This window comes from Orbicella faveolata, unplaced genomic scaffold (assembly GCF_042242905.1).
Source record: "Orbicella faveolata isolate gen_17 unplaced genomic scaffold, um_ofav_v1 contig_47, whole genome shotgun sequence".
NCBI lineage: Eukaryota > Metazoa > Cnidaria > Anthozoa > Scleractinia > Merulinidae > Orbicella > Orbicella faveolata.
Window position 1 is genome coordinate 11304207 of NW_028301577.1, and position 13714 is coordinate 11317920.

Consider the following 13714-nt stretch of genomic DNA (forward strand, 5'->3'; position numbering starts at 1 on the left):
GAGTGAAGATGCGGTTACTGATACACTCTTAACCACTCTTGTAAAGCTTTGTTGGCAAAGATACTTGTAAGTAGTTTTCTTGAACTTTTCTTAGTAAGAAAAACAAACTGACATTTAGATAGAAGACATCTTGTGATTTTTGCTTTTTAGCTTTGTACGTAACCTTAAAGTGAAGTTCGAATGTGGAAGTCCAGTTATTGAGCAGCATTTTCAAAAGTTTATAATTATAATTGGACTTCACTTTGCTTTTAGTAGTGGCATTTATAACAGAGTCCCACTCGCCCTCTGCGAGTCAATAATTCATTTCCGCCGTGAAAACGTCCAAATAAAAGTCAATTATTGATGCAGTAATGAAAATTTGATTGAACCAACTGGAAACAAACCTTGCATTTTCTGCAGTCGTTCAGCGATGCCACTGAAAGGCTAAAATGTCTGTTTTAGTGAAAAATTTTTTAAACGCGTACCCCAGAAGAAACGGAATAACAGAAAGTGAATCAAATATTTTTCTTTCGTATTACGTTCTAACTTAAACTACCCGGGGTATGGGTAAAATGTCGAGGATACAGGTTTTTCTTTACTTTGTATTCTTCATGGCATGTTCGGCTCTCACTACAAAAAAGAAGATTCGCGATATCAAGATAGGTGAGTAATTTTAAAACAAATATTCGGCAGTAAGTTACATGCTCAAAATTCCTCTTGAAAAAAGGAAACATCTTGTGATGCTTTTTTTTGTTTTGTAAGATCTCGACTTACTTATAGACTCATTTCTTATAAATGAACCATTTATGCTAAATATGATATGCTGTTGATGATTCAACTACATATTTTTGGAAATGTAACTCAAGTTTGAAGGAACGTACATGGAGCGTTAATCTCATACATCGAGGAAAGATCTCGCCTCAGACATCGTACGTGTATTATTGTATGGATAAAATCGATCAATTTTTTGGTACGCTCTTTAAGCGGACCTCAGAAAGCAACAACAATGGTAGTGATTATTTCGGCGAAGAAAGGGGTATTTTTACTGGACTGTGCAAAGAGATATGTTGGGCCCTTGCAAGAACGATGACTGAATCGTTACAAGAGGCAGTTTGCCATTTAATGATTATTTACAAAAAAAATACAATGTTTTTTTTTCACGGTTATGAATCACATAAAAATCGACAATGTTCACGAGATAGGCCCTTTCCGGGTTGCGTTTGCCTTTGTGTCAAAACGAGTCTTCGGGCAAAACTATTCAAATGAAAATGAATTCACATGCGCGTTCATTTCCATTCAATTCTATGTTGCCTTAACCGTTAGGAATACGATTCCCGAAGGGCTGCATCGGTTGGGGAAAACCTGTGTTGCCCGTTAGAATATAATTTACCTCAAGCTGATACCTCCTAGGTTTTCAAGCTGTTTCTTAAGAATAATTTGTTTGATTAGCCTATTAATTACCTTTTACACGTCCTATTGTTTTTTTATATAATCATACATCTAATAACTAATGTATATAATACGGTTTGCACTGTTTTTTTTCTTCTCATGTTATATAAGCTTATTGTCTACCCCGGTTAACTTAACTTGGCAGTGACCAACCTGAAAGCCTTAGCTACTTCGGTAACTGTGGACATTTTGCTTTCCATTTATAATAATTTTTGTGTTATTGTTATTAATGTTATGTAGCATTTATAGATTTCTTGTTAACAATATGTAAATAGTGCAAGACAATAAAATCTGAAAAACGGGATCGTCCCAGAATGGGAGGCTTCTTTGCAAGGCTTTACACAATGGAACTGAAATAAAAGAGAGAGAGAATGAACTATTTAAAGTTTTGATGTCTGTAATGACTCTCTTTTAATTAATGATGTTTACTGTAATTGATGTTTGCGTTGATCTGCATGCTCAGGAACGCTGCACCGCAAGGAAACAGAGAGCCTTCTTCACGCCTTAGAATATGTCTTTGATTACGTACTTCCAAGGAAGCTACAGTTAGAAACACTCAGGTTCAGTTTGATTCACGTCAAGGTTGATGGCAAAGATCTTCTTTCCAAGGGTATGCGATGAACATGTCAAGATTTCGCTCATTTTCGCCACTTGTTGCATTGTCTGTGATTTTCACTATTTTTGAAAATGTTTAATTAATAGCTCATTCCGTTTTCAGTTTCTCATGGCTATATGATTTCTTTGTTTTCTTTCATATGTAGATGTGATATCTACACTGTCCCAAGTTGTAACCATCATTGACTTGGAATGTAAGAACAAGGAGGCTTTAGCTCTAAGTTCCCTACTTTATGTCCCGACAATAAAGGTGGACGCCTTAGAAGATAGCTCTGTGCACAAGTTTTCTATGTCTATGAGACCGTCATATCACGTCGCAAGTCAAGCCTTGTTTGATGTCATGGATTTCTTTGAGTTCTCCAGAGTAGCGGTGGTGTATGATGGTACTTTGATTTAGCTTGATAATAAGATTTAAACCCCGTTTACATCGTTGAATGATGGGAGCAATGCCAAAGTTATACAATGCGTCCATTCCCACTCAAAGTGTTTGCACGTTCTACTGTTTCAAAAGTCCGTTCAGTAACTCAAACGTTTGTTCACGATCTACAAAATTAGGAGCAATATAACAATAAATTCGGCTCAGGTGAGACTCAGGTGTCAATGGCACTGATAAACTCCAAGATCCATGTCAAGGTTATCATACCTCGGTATCCATCGTACTAATTAAGGGCCTTAGAGTGATGGTAAATGATGCTAATCTACTATGGAACGTTGCTTATCAGAGTTTCGCCTGGCCATAGCAACAATTTTCCAATACCCATTTGCGCACGTCGTTGGAAAGAGTTACTATAAAAATGAGAATATGTTTTGTCCTAGGAAACAAAACCGTATATATAGCACAGATACTTTACTCAAACTCGCAAACTCTTTTCACCACATCTGCTATGCCACATTTGAGTCCGTCTCTAAAAGTATAAAACGTTACTATTTGATTGATTTATTCATGCCTAATTTATTTAGTTTATATTTCAGCCCGGAAAACCAGAGAAGCATCATACTTTTACGCCAAAGCGCAACGCTGGTCACGCTTTAATATTGAAATGATACCGGAACTTATTGTGACCGACAAAAGGCAGACAAGAAACGCTCTAACTGCACTACGCAAGTCGCATATCAAAGAAATCGTCTTGTTTTGCGATCATAGAGACCTACCTGACATTATGAATGAGGTAACTGCGCAATTGTTGTCTGTGATTCAAGTAACTGGGCCCAATGACGCTCAAGGGCCATGCTTCAAGACCTTTAAATGCAGCAATTATGTCTAAGCGTATTGATATTTGAATTAAGGAAACATGCCGACGATAATTGTTGTAACTTTGCCCCAGTTTATTGCTTACTTTTTAATCAAACATGTTTAGTAGAGTTGAAAGGAATACAGGATAAGCCTCCAGATTAAAAGCGCTACCAGCCATAATTCCTAGACGTTCTAATGCTGTAGTCTGATAATGCATTATATTAATAGAGAATATTTGCTAAAACCGAAAAAATGTTTGTGAAAACGAATGTTTTCAGCGACATAATCTTTTAATACATTATTGGCAAAAAGTCGAGAAAGTAAAATAAATAAACTAAAAAGACTAAATTAAACGGCCTTTAATGGGGCCAGGAAAGAAGACCTGATCTCTTCAACTGAATAGTGATCAAGGCTAGTATTCATTTCATCTCCTTTTGATGTTCTAGGCGCTGTTTGTTGGAATAAATGACAAGGAATATCGGTGGATTACCTCTGACTTGGTAATGTATTATCGTACATACAAGCTTTTCGATGAATGGTAGAAGACAAAGACTGGGATGCGTCAAAATATAACGAAACAAACGAACACATAACTAAGATACCAAACCCTTTCCGAACTCCGTGGCTCAACAAAGCCGGCAGTGTACTCCAGTTTCCATAGTTTCAGAGTATGAAATGGTTTGAGTATCGCTACTCCACCCCCCAATCCCCTTGAATAAGATGCTGGTCTATCGACGGAGACGCTAGCATTCTTATAGAGTTGCCCCAACAGATCGTCCGTACCCATTTATACTCCAGGTGAAGAGAGGCACTTTGAACGTTAAGTGCGAAGTTGCACAACTGAGAACTCGATACAATGACCCCAGAGCTCGAACCCAGACAGCTCAAGCTGGATTGCATCGTAGTTACCCCGCTCTCTAGGATGAGGGTCCACGATATACATGTTTGATACTAACCTAAATAAAATAAATGATAGCATCTGTTCCGCAGAGTTGATTCGATAAAGTGTAGTCCATTGAATAGCGGTTACTTGCCTCCTGCACAGATGACATTATTGGCAAGAACTTTTCTTTGTTAACAGGAGGTTGCAGGCCCAAACCGGACGTATCCCGCAATTCTCGGCATGCTAGGACTCACGCTTCATGTTAGCAACGAGGCGATAGCCAGGATCTTGCAACAACATGCGAACAGTAGAAAAGGTGTCGAATACTCACTGGTGAGATACGTTATTCCGGCCTTCTCTGTATTGTTAGGGTTATGTGCAATAAAAGCAATATCTCAAATATACACTTTTTCAACGGGCCAACTAAGTAAGTGAAAAATAAAATAATGATAATGATAATAATAATAATAATAATAATAATAATAATAATAATAAAATAAATCGCTTTCGCTAAACCAATCAAAAGGCTACCTTTCATCTAGAACACGTTTCACAATGACCCACCCTGAATAAACGCATTTTCAAAATCAAAATATGGTTTGAGTGTGCACAGCTTTCTAGTGAAGGATAAAGCGAACCAAATTAATCTTTTCGATCAACTCTGACAGGCCATGTACGCATCAGTGCATGACGCTGCACTCGCTGTGGCAACAGCGGTGCACAATTTAATGAACAGTGGCCGCGAGGGTACGAAGTCAATAGATTCCCATTTCACTGACAGTGAGTGTCCTTTACGAAGTGCGTCAGCTTGGCATGGGGGACTAGGTTGGAAGCTTCTGCGTCAGCTCAAAAAGGTAAAAACAGCTTTAAATAGAGATACAGGTTTTACTGTATAATTAGGCGTATAATTAGGTTGTATAATAGGCTGTAGATTGGGTGGTTTAGAGTTTGAGCCCAATATTATTACCTCTCATAGTTCCTTTCTATCTATGTCTACCAACTCAAGATAGCTCTGGGAGCAGCCTGTCATGGAAAAACTGATCCCATCAAAGTGAGAGAAGCAGTACTCCTAACACCTTTATGCTGAGAAACCGCGTTACTGGGTGACGTTAAAAACCGACTAAATATGTGACGTCAGATTCTGCCACGTCTACGCTTAGCACGTGAGGATGACGTTTGCAGAGGGTACCGACCAGGAACGCGTTTGATATATGGCCTTATATTTCTAAATTCCCTGTTTGTCTCTAACACTCTCATCAGCTTCCACTTTGATCAATTAATTGTTATAGACGTATCTTTCATGACTCATTGCACTGATACCAAAACGCTACTTTTTTCTCAATTGTATTTGAAGGTGAAGTTTCAAGGTCTTACCGGCGAGGTGCAATTCAACTTGGTTACGGGCGAGCGACGAGTTCACAGCGGTTTGGACATTTTAAACGTTCTCAAACACAACGTAGAAAAGGTTTGTACGAGGTGGTAAGTCCAAAGCTTTTCACGGTAACTAACCTGGGTGCTTGCAGTACTTGTTTAATTCAGCGGTACTAGGCTCATAACGGAACTCTCGATCGACCAAGCTGGAACTTAGCTCCAACACAACTGACAAGGACTGAACTAAATTATCAAGGTTACCAAATTAGAGTAATTTACGAAGCTGTCATTTCCCAAGCAGGCAATGTCAAGCTCTGAAATAATATTTTTTGTACCTTCATACCTGTCCTTGCGTAGCAATTATTTCTTCCTTTCTCAGATCGGCTCGTGGCAGCCGGAACCTGGAATGAAAGAACATCGTGTGTCATTACAGGACAAAACGCCCCGGTGGGTGGGGGACTTCGCTGAATTTGTCAAGTGCCACAATCCGGGGAATCTTCAGCCCCAGGAGCCAGAGGCCATCCCAGTGTTGAAAGTTACAACTGTTTTGGTGAGAGAGATTTGAAATTTATAATTCCAAAGATAGTCAGGTTAATACTGATGGAGCCACCTAAAATTCAACATGACTCTGAACCCTTCGTACAAAATCGTATCATTCTTATCAAAATTCCATTGTAAAAAAGGTTTAGCCGTGCCGTTTTCGAAATACAAGTTCTTGAAGCTAACATTAAGGGTGTTTTTAGTAGATCATATTGTTGTTATAGTGACCTGTTGAGTCACGAAAATGATTACAACGTGTTCTCCAATGATTGGGCAGTTTTTTGGTTCCATGATTGTAGCATCAACTGATAAAGAGTGGTAATAAAGACTCATCAAAATCTACGTCTTGGAAAGCGCTGGAAATTGTTTTCAGCCACCTTTAAAATGCCTATTCACTGATGTTCATTGGTTCTTACTAGGAGCCGCCGTTTGTCGAGAAAGTAAATGAGTCAATGCCTTTACCAACTGGCAGAGTTCCTAAAAATCTTCTTCAAGGCTTCTGTATGGATTTGATCAAGGAATTGTCGAAAGAAGCAAACTTCGACTACGAGATTTATTTGCATAAAAGCTATGGAGGAATGGTGGAGGAGCTGAAAAAGAAGGTAACATTGCTCGCATAATTTATAGGCGTGTATAATACGTGTAATTAATTGCACCTATTTTTTTCCTAATTCAAAGCCTTCTTAACGTATGGCATGTATAAAGATCATCTTATAGCCTGCAGAGCCACAAAAAGTGCTATAATAACAAATTTGCATTTTACATCAATACAATACTGAATTTACAAATCTTGATGGCTGAAGAACTTGTTTTGAGTTTCACGTCGTTGTAGTTGAGACGTTTTACACGCAGGTATACCTATACCAGCTAAAATCTTTCAAATCCTGGATCTGTTATTCTTAACAATTTTCTAATTAAATGCAGAAGAATTACTCCTTCAGATAATAAACTGCCTAAAATAAGCAGTCCACACAGAATCATTTATATGGCCTTGTTCTATTCCTATAGAACCACAAGTTTGCTAGTACAACGTGTTGACGTTTTTCTAGGGTACCCATTATTGCTTTTGTTTTAAACCTGTTTTTTTATTTTTTATTTATTTATTTTTTTTCTCTCCCTTTGCAGGAAAAAGACATTGCTCTTGCTCCTATCACGATAACGGCAGAGCGCGAGTTGGTTATTGACTTCAGCAAGCCATTTATGGACTTCAGCATGAGTCTGATCATGCAGAAACCGGGAGAACCGCCCATCAACATATTCGCTTTTCTTCTGCCTTTTAATGGTGGCGTATGGTTTTCTACTGTCGGAGTGGTAACGTTTACCCTCATAATAAGTTTTCAAAGTTTATGTATCTAAGAATTATGATTATTAATGCTTGTTTTCCACGCTAACGGTGTCCGGTCTCTGACAAGTTTTCATAGTTGGGGATGAAACAGAGCATTTAAGTTGTTTTTTCGAGTAAGGCCTGGTTCATACGTCGCCCTTCTGCCGTGTTGAATTCAATTCAATTAAGTGCGGCAGAAGTGCGACTGTCGATTCATATGTTTCACTTGTGTCGTACTTAATACAGAATTCAGTAATATTGTCGGTTATGTCCGTCAGCGGAAAATGTTTTAAACGTAGACTTTTCAATATGGCGGTCGTAGATGCCGAGCGACGAAGGATTTCAATTTTGCGAAAAATTGTCAATTTAACGAGAAGGAGAAGACTGACGATGCAGCAGTATTTGCATGTTGCATTATATTCAGCAAAGGCACAGGTTAAAAAGTTGAATTTTGTCTCAGGTCATCGGCATGACAGTAATGATGTTTGTTATCGACTATTTGAGCCCGTTCGGTTACCGTGCCCGAGCTCGAGAATCAGATGAAGAGCCTGGAAATGAGTTCAACCTGTTGAACAGCCTGTGGTTTGCTACAGCTTCCGTTCTGCAGCAAGGTCCGGATAACACCCCCCTGGCGCCTTCTGGTCGGCTGTTAGCTTCTGCCTTCTGGTTTTTTATAATGATACTAATATCAACTTACACAGCAAACCTTGCTGCTTTCTTTACCAGTAAGTATTGATGTGTTTACATAGAATGATGCAAACACGGCTGAGCTTGTCGCGAGCTGCAGTCGAGCGTTTCTAGAAGGACTATCCCGTTCTTCAGAACAGTCCAGTTCTATGTTTCTCTAGTAACAGACCACGTTCGATATATCAATATTCTAACATGGCTCCGAGGCTTTCGGGTCAAAATTATACATTTTTAAAGTTTCTTTTGTCTCCTAATTCCCAAAAGAGACTTGGATACAAAGAAAACCACAGAAATATAGAAGTTTGTCCTGAAAGCCTCGGAGCCGTGTTAGGATATTGATATATCGAATGTGGCCTGTTGATAGTTCGTCCAGTGTTAGAGGCTAACTAAACAATAACTACAAGAATGTGACACAAATCTCTTTCGTTTTAGGCTTAAATTGTAGCTTAATCGAATCATTACTCATCTCGGAAGTCTATGTCAGGGTTTCAGAAAGTCAGAAAAGCGATCCTTGCCAAGGCAACTTGATTTGGGCCCTTTCTTCTCTTATTCTAACCTTTTAAACGCACGTTCGCATTAAAGTTTACCGCTTCGCCGGCTATGAAAACAGTCGCCCTATTAAACGGTCACCTATTAAACGGTTACTCTTATTAGGCAGCCAGTAATCAAAGTCACAATAATTAATGGTTTTTCTATTGTTGTTACCTCTATTAAGCGGCCAGCCCCCTTTAAGGTGGCCGAACACAGTTTTCGCGCGCGCTTTTGCTGATGCAATTGAGCGCGCGCACAAGGATTGCAAAAACAAACATGCCGTCAATAGAGCGATCATTTTCTTTACTCAACACCCGCACTATCTGTGCTATTTTTCTCTATTATTGAACGCAGTCTATTGATGGCTTCAGTCTTTTATTACAAAGATATGTTAGAAAAGGTAACGACGGAAAGAACCCAGCAATTCTCAGCTTTCTCTTTGTTACCGAAAGAACCCAGTTAAATGAAGCGCATGCGCAGTTGCTCGAAAAATTGAGACCGATTGCTTTTGCAGAAACTTGCGGATTTCTGACGATCCAGTCGTTAGAATTTCAAGAAATTTGGCAAAAAAATAGTTCAGAAACCACGTGAATGATCTATCGCAAAAAATCTGAATTTTGACATAGGGAATTTTTAATAATACAGAACATGCGGTGAAAACGATTAACGGCGAATTACGAAAATTGCCTATGTCAAAATTTTATTAGAACAGTGTTGACAGAAGGGATTTAATGTCAATTCGTAGTGGACTTTTTAAATAAACAAAAACCATTTTTTAAGCCTTGTTTTTAACCAGCCCCGTTGCCATGGCAACAGCACACACCTCAGCCAAAATGCGAGAATAAACTTTTCTGTGGTTAACCTTGACTCTTGCAAAAAACGGGCGCCAAAGCATAAATAGCTTAAAAGTAATGGTGAATTAGGCATAGGCTCTTGAAAACTGTGTTCGGCCACCTTAGGCGGACACTATTCATTTTCCCGAGGGTGACCGTTAATTGAGGTTGAACTGTAATTAATGATGTCTAGGCATTCTTCACGATAATCAAGCGACTGCTGCATAAGATTTGCATTCATGGAAAATGAATGAAGAACTACATGGTTTTCTTTTTTATTTCTTCAAGTAAAACGAACCGTGAAAACTATTAACTCCCTGGAGGAACTGGAGAATCAAAACGAGACTAAATACGGAGTTCTCAGCAATGGCTCTGTGCAGAAGTTCTTCAAGGAATCGGAAGATCCTCTTTATCTAAAAATGTTCTCGCATATGAGGGAGCACCAGACATTCGTGAATGCTACTTCAGAGGGCGTTAAGAAAGCGAGGAACGAAAACTACGCCTACATAACTGAACAGCCCTACCTGGAATACTACAATCAGCAAAAACCGTGCAATACAAGGTTGCTGAACAACCTTCTACAAGCCAAGGGCTATGGGATTGGCTTGCAGCAGAATTCGCCCTACACAAACAGAATTTCTGTGGCAATTTTAGCGGCGAGTGACGAGTTATTTAATCGTATATATTCTTATCTTTAAATTTAAAGGCCGTTTCTTTGCACGAGGTTTGATGTTGAACTAAACCAGTATAAGGTTCATTAACTCTTTATAATCAAAACCCATCGTCCCTGGTTCAAACTGAACTGCAAATCTTGTCACTTAATGTGGCTCCACTCAGGAAAAGTGGCCAGTGGATGAAACCTTTAGTACGCTGCCATACAAATAAAAGATATTGAGCAGTAATTCATGTAAGATGCTGCTTTTCGCCTTCTGCTGACGAATTTGCAGGTGAAGTTAATTGAGATTTTTGACCGAAAGTGGATTGACAACTAGTGACTACATATCGTGTTGTTAGGCAAGGCACTCGCCTCTCACAATTTTTCTCTTTACTTATAAGGGAGCATAAGTTTTATAGTAAAACCTGTCAACACGCTCGAGGGGAAACCAGCGATCTCGATAGACCCTTACCTAATCCAGGTGGGGGAAGTGATACTCCCAATCTCCTTATCAGGTACAGAAACGGAGAAAGTACTGGTTTGGTCTGGCAAATTTCGCCCTAGTGCAGAATTGTTTTCTCCTTAATCTCGTGTCATTATGTCCTTACAGTTACGTGAGAGATACTTTATCGAGAGGACTCGTCGAAAATGGTGGGATGAACGTAGCCAGTGTCCAAAACCATCACAGTCCAAAACAGGGAAAACACAGAGTCTTGATGTCAATAACATGGCCGGAGTGTTCCTAGTTTTGCTGGGTGGTGTCATTATCTCCTTAATCCTACTCGTTATTGAAATACGCTGCAAGAGGTTGGTTGTGTACTTCACAAGTAGCCAGGTAATATTTCGTGCGACAGGGACGATACAATAATACCGTACTGAAGTATTTTAAACAAGATCTTTAAGACAAGGTGCCCAACGGTGAATCATCCTATCTCCACTTTCTCCCATCCATTGCCAATATCCTTGAGTGATAAGTTAAAACACCCGATTGTCATTTTGAAGACAGCCGTAGAATGTAAATGTTTGATTTTGTAAAGTTTTTATGGTGATATTGAGACGCGCGAAAATAGGTACGAATGAGGCATTCATTGGAATCTTTACTGAGGCATAAGCAGCCTACATCTGGCAAACGGCATTATCTTAAGCTGGATGTTGTTACTGACGTTACGAGGTGACATTTCCTTTGCAGAGTGCCCTTAAGCGACGGCTGAGTCGTAGTTGTGAGCCACGTGAACAGTCAAGCGTTCCCAAGGCGATTCCGGTTCGAGTGGCTGTGGTGTTGTCCCAGGGAGACAAGGTGCTAAGACGAACTGAGGAAAAACCTACATCAACTGCTTGGAATAAGTTGTTTGGAAGAGGCTGAAGGTAGTTCATTCCTTGCATGGTGACGTCTTGTTGGGAATGGGAGAGATATGTAATGATAAGATACTGCGGTGGGGATTTGGTACGAGCAAAAGGGGTTGTACATATAATACAGTCGATTCTCCCCACAACTGCCACCTTGAGGATAGGGGAAAGTGGCTGTTTTGAAGAGGTTGAATTGGGGCTTTGTATACCACTATTCGTCAGTCTTTGACTAACAGGCCGTTGTCGAGATGTTATTTTGGCAGTTGGGACGCACTTGAGTGGTCCTTGCCACTTTACTACGCCCGTTTCGGCCTTTCTTGTCCAGAAAATAGCTATCTCTTCTTTCTTGAGTAACTTTGCTTTTTCCGTGATTTTCAGTGTCCCAAAGATGAAGATGAGGATTACGCATACGAAACAATAGATGTAAAGTTAATATGCTGAGCCTGCTATGAACTTTAAAAAGCGATCAATCCTCCTCAACACAGAAGTGGGCGCTCGCATCCAAAGAGCTTATTACCGCTAAAAAACTACACGAATTGACTTGCGTTGCTAGACTTGTACTCATTTCATCGAGCAACACACAAAGGCTTTACAGTGGGGACTAGCAAGTGCCTCTGCATGTAATTTTTGTGGTTGCTTTCTTCTCGAGTTCTGAACATCTTGTTCAGTAGTTTCAACATAATCGAAACGTAAGTAAGGTGGTAAAAGATAATGGAAGAAACCAGCGCTTGAAGTGGGCCACATTCTCTATGGAATTATTTATGAACTTGAACCAAGAGATTATTAAGGTAAGAGAGTGAATCCCTCATATAGGCCTTATGCCATAGGTAATCCCTCTTAAGTTATTTTTAGATATGGTGCCCAGTTATTCCGAGAATGTTACTCGCGCGATGCGTGGACAGCCATGGGTACCATGTCTAAAAGTGACTTAAGAGAGATTACCTTTGGTATAAGACCTATATGGGAGATTCTCCCTCTTACCTTGATAATCTCTTGACTTGAACTGACTAATCGCACAATTCCTTGAACATAGACGCACAGTGATAAGCTAAAGGAGAACGTTGACATGCTGTAGAAGCTAAATTCAGTGATGACTGTGTTACTTTTCTATGGAGTAAAGACTATAAGGTCTCTAAAATGTTGTTGAAGGTCCTTCTAACAATCTTAATTCACTTCAGTGGCTTTTTGCCTGGTAATGTAATTATGAAAGGAAATCAGAATGCTCTGTTCTCCAGCATCTTTTAAGACATCCAGGTTCGATGCATAATACATTATAGAATAGAGAAAATGTAGCGGAAATGTATAAATTAATAAAGAGCATCTTAATAAGGAAGGAGACTTTCTCTAAATCTTTTCGTTGGGGATATTAAGTAGGCCCCACTCTTCATGAACATATACTCCAGGCTTCTTATTAACTGCCCGCAGCCGGCTAAAAAACCGGCTACTTCGATTTCTGAGCCGCCTACTATTCGGGAAGTAGTACGTGAGTAAGTTGTATAAGAGTAACTTGGGGAAAACACAGTTCATAAGTTATTAGTATAAATCTATTAGCGCTCTATCAGGAATGCCGTTCTCTGATTGGCTACGCTACTCACTATCTATTCTGTGATAGATAGTGAGTAGTGTAGCAGTGTGCCCTTGTTAACAAATTGACGGCCGCTTCTTGGCATTTTTGAAGTGTCTGTGAAGAGGATTTGGATACAGTTTTGAACGACTAGTAGATTTATACTAAAACAATTGGATTGTTCGTCTCGATTTCTATGCGATAGAAATGTCGAGCTCATAATCCAGTTGTTTATTAGAATAATAGAGCGGTTTTCAAGTGAGTGTCGAAAGTAATCAGGTAGACTATTAGCAAAATTTGTTAAATAGCAAGGATAACTATTACGTTCCCTAAATGTCTGTTTCTCAATCTGGATTTTTCAGTACGGCCTGTTGCCATGGTAATTAATAATCCTCTCTAAGTCCACTTTGCGCGCTTTTGCTCGGTCAACCGATCATTCACGGAAATCTTTTGAGGTCTTCGGAAGTGCTTGGCTACCTTGGTCGTGAACTTTTAGACTAACTTTCGGAATGTTCGTTAATCTTCGAATATTGGGGAGAAGATCGTGTCAGTCTTCGGCTGATATTCGTGAAAGTAATCTTCACGCTCTTTACGTTGCGTCGATCTATTGGAAATCTCCCTTTCACTGATAGTGAAAAGATTTAACAGCTCAATCAGTTAAGAACTAGCTAAAACTTTGGAAAAAATTGAACAGTAAAAGAG

At 39.5% G+C, this 13714-nt stretch overlaps 1 protein-coding gene across 1 annotated transcript; it reads left to right on the top strand.

Moving 5' to 3' along the window:
- The first annotated feature begins 229 nt into the window (after nt 1–229).
- Nucleotides 230–12781, top strand: LOC110069287 (glutamate receptor 2-like). The gene is made up of 16 exons (XM_089280214.1): nt 230–642; nt 1892–2038; nt 2190–2426; nt 3016–3212; nt 3724–3777; nt 4359–4493; nt 4829–5014; nt 5515–5625; nt 5911–6081; nt 6491–6673; nt 7197–7382; nt 7856–8120; nt 9735–10102; nt 10712–10936; nt 11291–11466; nt 11827–12781. Exons 1-15 carry the CDS (start codon nt 543–545, stop codon nt 11462–11464), a joined length of 2739 nt encoding a protein of 912 aa, XP_089136340.1. The 5' UTR covers nt 230–542; the 3' UTR covers nt 11465–11466; nt 11827–12781.
- The last annotated feature ends 933 nt before the right edge of the window (nt 12782–13714 follow it).